This window comes from Cebus imitator, unplaced genomic scaffold (genome assembly GCF_001604975.1).
Source record: "Cebus imitator isolate Cc_AM_T3 unplaced genomic scaffold, Cebus_imitator-1.0 Scaffold131, whole genome shotgun sequence".
Taxonomy (NCBI): Eukaryota; Metazoa; Chordata; class Mammalia; order Primates; family Cebidae; genus Cebus; species Cebus imitator.
In genome coordinates, this window is record NW_016107446.1 from 2,335,776 (window position 1) to 2,341,712 (window position 5,937).

The window sequence follows — 5,937 nt, forward strand, 5'->3', positions numbered from 1 at the left end:
TCATCCAAGACACACAGGACTTTTCTGCACTTCATTTCCAGGAAAAAAATTGCAAATCATTCTTACTCTGCTAGAAGAATAAAATACATTTGTCATAGTATACATTATCGTATTCCCTTAAAGCAGGGACTATTATAAGCTTTTAAATTAAACAATTTCCAGGCTTACTTCTGTCTGTACATTCAGGAATAATCATATCACTGGTTACACACAATTTTCTCCTCATGAAAACAAAACAAAACAAAACAAAACGAAAAATCCTCAGTTAGTTGTTTTCTTAAGTCTAAGTAAGCCAAACAAATAATAGCAATTTAATTAGCAAGCTGTAAATCAGAGAGGTATAGAAATTCAGCAGTTAAACTGTATTTCCTGCTTATAGTACTACTGCTACTCAATCTATTTTGTTCATTTATTAGAAGAATTAATAGGCATTGACGGTCAAAATAAGAATTTTATTATTGCAGCAAATGACAGAAGCAGAAGAGAAAGAGTTCCTAATGTTGTGACAACCTTAATGATTCTTTAAAAGGTACAGGATTGTGTGCATATGTGTGGAAAGGAGTAGGAAACAAAAGCAGGAGGTTAAGACAGGTATTTAAAGGGAATTCTGAGATAGCTACATTAGAATATTTGTTTTTGGCTGGGCCGGGTGGCTCACACCTGTAATCCCAGCACTTTGGGAAGCCAAGGCAGGCAGATCAAGAGGTCAGGAGATCGAGACCATCCTGGCCAACATGGTGAAGCCCCGTCTCTACCAAAAATACAAAAATTATCTGGGTGTGGTTGTGCATGCCTGTAGTCCCAGTTACTTGGGAGGCTGAGGCAGGAGAATTGCTTGAACCCGGGAGGCGGAGGTTGTAGTGAGCCAAGATCGTGCCACTGCACTCCAGCCTGGTGCCTGGCAACAGAGAGAGACTCTGTCTCAAAAAAAAGAAAAAAAAAAAAAGAATATTTATTTTTTAGAAAACTGCTCTGAAGTCTGTCCAGTGTACCAAAAACATAACTACACCCCAATGAAAAAAACAAAAAAACAAAAACAAAAAAAAACCAGAGCAGACTTTAGTGCAAGTTTAATCTGCTAATTTATTTGTGGGAAAAAAAGCTAGTTTTGATGAGAAAAGTTCAGTCCTTTCCTTGTAAATACAAAGAAACAACAGGAATTTTTAAAGGTAGTAGGCCAGAAAATGCAACAGTAACTCTTATAATCCTTTTCAATTAAACAGACAAATCAAGTTGAAGACAAGCGTTAAAATACCATTCAGCCTGAATATTTATCAGTCTATATATCATGCTGTTCAATTGGCTTTTGATTAAAACAACAACTACAACAAACTTTGTAAGAGCTACCACTACATTTAAGAGTGATGAAAATGAGTTCCCCTTGAAGATACTGTTTAAGCATAAAAAGCTATATAATATCTTATACATATTAACCAGTGTTTTTACAAAAGTAATGCAGTTTTGGATTGATGATATTACACTGTATTTGTGGTAAAGTACTAGGCACAAGAATATATAAATATCAATTAGGAATTTTCAGTCTAATCAGCATCTAAGGTTATCATTTAATTCTTGGCAATATATAATAACGCATGCATTTTGGTACTTAAGTCATGAATTGTGGAGAGGAAGAAGCAATGTATTATAGTAACGGTTTATATTTAACAAGCAATTGCAGTGTTGAACAAATCTATGAACTTCGTGATTTGTTTTGTCGTTGGTCACTTGCGGTAGATCCTTGATTTGATTCTTGCATATTCATGCTTTCTCTATCTGCAGTCTTGTTTTCTTCATCTTCCTCATCATCATGTAGGTCTTTTGAAATTAATTGTCTAGCTAGTTTGATATTGAGTCCTTCATTGTAGTGAAGCTTTCTTTTCGTTTCAAATTGTCGCCTTTTTTCTCCTTCTTCAGCTGAGAGGTCACTATCCTCCTCCCCACTGCTGTCTTGTTCCTGAACCAGGCACTTGGGCTCCGAGCCCTGCGCTGCAGCGAATTTCTTAGCTAAGATATCTGGTGCCAAGGTTTCAGTGGTTTCTGCGTCACTACATGTGTCTTCTTCATCACCCATCAAACCATGGTAAGGAGTGTTTGGTTCATCTATTTTCATTAAACCATAGTCTTTGTCTGCTGGATGATAGGCCTCCAGGATGTTCATTTCATCCCCCTTCTGGGATATTTTGCTCAGCTCCTCGCGGACACTCGCGCGGGACTGTTCGGACGTCGCCACCGTGGAGGAAGTCCTGGAGATCTTGTTCTTCAGGATCCCCTTGATGGGCCGGTGCGAGGCCGCCATGGCCTGGTGCTCGGGCTGTTGGCTCGGCGTCGCTGCTTGGCTCGGGGTCCGCGAAGAGAAGGGTCGGGCACCAGCAGAGGCCCGCAGGTAGCCGCGGAGCCCGCTCAGGGCTAAGACGGCCGCACCTGCTGACTCCTAAGCTGCTGGAGCGGTTGTCACGACACAAAGACCCTGACGCCAGAGCCCACGCCGAACGGGTGGGTGGCGGATCCTCGCGCGCCCTTAGCCACTGGCACTTGACCCGCGGCTCGTGGGGAGATGCAGCCCAAAAGATTTTAAAGGGTGTATCAGAAAGGATGAGTTCAGCTGTGCTGCAGTAATAAGCAGCCACAAATCAGCGACTTGACGTACGGTTTCTTTTGTTTTTAAAATGACTCTCCATTTCTCTCATAGCCAGCAGGAGGTTTGTTGCCGCTACTTAGGTATCCAGGCTGCAGAGACTCTGACTTTCCATGGCTTTTATGATCTAGGTGCTGGAGACAATGCTGCAGTTTGTCTGCTCTTAAGAGTTTCTGCCTAGAAGCGTTACTTATTATTTCAACTCATGTTTTAAGATGAAAGCAAGTAACATGTCCACGCCTAATTTCAAAGGGCAGAGGAAGGAGATCCTACCATGTGCTTAGAAAGAGAAGAAACTAAAATCTTAATTTCATTTAATATTTATTTTTAAATTTTTTATTTTGTAGAGAAGGGCTTTTGCCATGTTGCCCAGGATGGTCTCAGTCTCCAGAGCTCAAGTGATCTGCCTGCTTTGGCCTCCCACAGTGCTGAGATTACAGGTGTGAGCTACTATGCTTGGTCTCTGAATGTTTCTAAACAGGACTAATCAGCACCACAAAGGATAGTTTTTACTTTGGCTATGAATGAAGATCCACAAACAGGGCAGAATGCCTAAGCATAGAAATCACTGGCAACTTGGTGCTCCCCTTCTGTTGATGTGCCTCCTTTCTTCAGGAAAGCAATGTCCCTGGGCAAGTACATGACGACATCTAAGGTTGTTCTACTTATGCCCCTTGAGCATTTATTTTTTAAATAGCTTCCTTGATTACATACTGAGTAAAAATTCTTTTTCTTTGAATGAGAAAAAAATAAAGTGTTGGAAGACGGCAGGAAAAGAGACCAAGAGCAACAAAAACAGATGGAAATAACAGAAAAGCAATAACAAAATGGCTAATTTAGACCCAAACTTCTCAATCATTACTTTTTATGTATCTATATAAACACTCCAATTAAAAGGCAGAGGTTTTCAGACTGAGCATAAAAGGCAGAGCCAAATCTATGCTGTCTGTAAGAAAAAGCTGAGAAGAGCAGAAATCGATGCAAAAGGAAACAAACATGTGATGAAGAAAATTAAGGAAGTTGAATGTTGATTCTGTGACACCTATCTTGGCTACCTTGGTGGGCCTAAATTCTGTGCTTTTTTTTTTGCCTTTTCAGGCTTATGGTGTTGCCTACAACTGTTACTGACTTCTCTGCCACTTAGTGGTCACTCAATGACCAGCTTCTCAGACTCTTTTTATGGGCCATGAATCAAAAAAATATTTTGAGAAGAAAAGCAATATGCAGATAAATAGATGTACCTTAAGTACGTCCTTTCTCTTTCAAAATCTGTACACTTAAATCTTTGGAGTAGCTCAGGTGCTCTCTAATACCTTCAAAATGATTTAAAATAAATTTGTAAGTATTCATAGTGGAAATAATGTTATTCTGCTGCAAGCAACTCCATTACAGCCAGAAGAGAAAATTATCTGTAAATGATTATTGACTAGCACTGATTAATATCCATGGATTTGGCCTTGTTGTGAAAGTATTTTGCATCCTCTAAATGCAGGTATATCTATGAATTATTTATGCTAGGATTAGTAGTAGCAGTAGTGGTGGTGGTGGTAGTAGCATTTGCAATTTAACTTAGTTTTGGATCTGTAATTCGTTGCTTAAAATATTTAAGAAATTTAGTTTTACAGCTATAGTTTTAAAAATACAGTCATTCACATCCAGGCAATATAATCAAAGGAAGTAGAAATTGCCAAAACTCTGATAGTGAAAGCTTGAAATGGTTGCTATAATTAATTCATATTTCTATCTCTTAGACAGTGACTACCTACCTATTAAAATGTCTGTCTGACTTTCAAGAACTGGATGACTATCAGCAAAATATGATTCAAGTAAGACAAAAATTAAGCTATACATTGAATCATAGGAAATTTAATATTTTTGAAATGCCTCAAAGTTATGCTCATAATCCTAAAGCCGCTATATATGTCAAAAACCCAACAAGCATGAATTTTGAAAGGCAGTGTGTCTCCATAATGTTAAAAGTCTTTTAGAATAATTCTTTGTCTCTGTAAGTAAAAAAAAAATTTGCAAAAGGAAAGATGATAAATTATTATGTGAAATGTATGCTGTTGTTGGTTAGTGAGAAAAAGCAGCCCACGAGAAACAAAAAATGCAAAAAATTTTTTTCTCCAAAAGCCTGTTATTAAATTGCTAATGCAGCTTCTACTTGATGGTATCATCAAATCGAGGAAACAATATGTTTTTGTATTAGAGTAAGGAAGCACAGGTTTTTCTCGTAGCTTTAATTTTCCAGCATTTTATCTGCAATCATTTTGTTCTCAACTCACATACAATTGTTTGGTCTGTTGGTTGGTTGATTGGAGGGCCTCTGTGGCCCCCCGTCCCAACTCCCTTCCATGTGCCTTAGCAAGGGATGTATAAAAAGGGCTTTTTGAGAGTTAATAGCTGATGCTTCTCTTGATTTGCTTTTTGCTGATGTTGTGACCAAACCTTTCAGACATTTGTTTTTGTGCTTTTAAATGCAAATTCCAGTCTGTGGGAGAGAACACATTTTGAAAAATCTTGCCCCTTGCTTTGTGATTTGCATATTAGAATGACTCATGATTTGCATTTCGGATGATTGTGGACCATGATATGCTCTGAACATTTCCTAATTAAAATGGATGACTTTTACTTCTGGAGTTTTGCTGGGGTTTTCAATATATCCAATTAACTTTTACCTTTGAAGCCAAAATTACAATAAGCGGAACACTACTCTGTATACTATGTCTTAGCTGTTTGAAAATATTCCGAGATTATTTAGGAAGATATATTTTACTTGATCATGATCTTTCTAGATCTGGCAGAATTTACAACTGTGTAACAATTTTCAGATTATATGCATTTTCTTGAAGTAGTTTTGAGTAGAGATATCTTTCAGGATTATGTTATGGGCCATTAATTAAACCCCATCAATGAATGCCAGCATTGAAATAATATTAAAAGTTGATCATTTTTAGGTTGAAATTGTAGTCATTTTTGGTTGAATTTGTGGGTTGAGACTATAGTCCAAGGTCACGTTGAATACTTACCTGCATAAACACTTCATCACCTCCTTTGGGAGAGCAGGCCATCACCCTATCCCTCCCTCATGCATCTTATCATTTTATTTATATGAATATTTAGAAATATTCACTGGCAAATGGCCTAGAAAGTGAGGTCCCTAGAACGTCAGTATTAACATTTCCAACAAAGGAAAAGTCATTCTTATTCTCTCGGAGTATGTGACTGACTAGAGAGTATACTTGAAGGTAGACAATATCCAGAAAAGTGTTGAAGACTGTGCTTCAGGCACCTCTTTGATG

The 5,937-nt window shown here is 38.1% G+C and overlaps 1 protein-coding gene across 1 annotated transcript; it reads right to left on the reverse strand.

Moving 5' to 3' along the window:
- Positions 1-1,690: 1,690 nt before the first annotated feature.
- LOC108312945 (protein phosphatase inhibitor 2-like) lies at positions 1,691-5,706 on the reverse strand. The gene is made up of 2 exons (XM_017541114.2): positions 5,665-5,706; positions 1,691-2,431 (listed from the first exon to the last, which is right to left on the reverse strand). Exons 1-2 carry the CDS (start codon positions 5,704-5,706, stop codon positions 1,691-1,693), a joined length of 783 nt encoding a protein of 260 aa, XP_017396603.2.
- Positions 5,707-5,937: the final 231 nt, after the last annotated feature.

Excerpts from the sequence above, each read along its gene's own strand:
- LOC108312945 (XM_017541114.2), bottom strand. The coding sequence starts at position 5,706 with ATGGCCTGCTCTCCCAAAGGAGGTGATGAAGTGTTTATGCAG. Across the intron at positions 2,432-5,664 it reads GTGATGAAGTGTTTATGCAG|GAGTCAGCAGGTGCGGCCGT; the intron begins GTAAGTATTCAA and ends CCAGCAGCTTAG.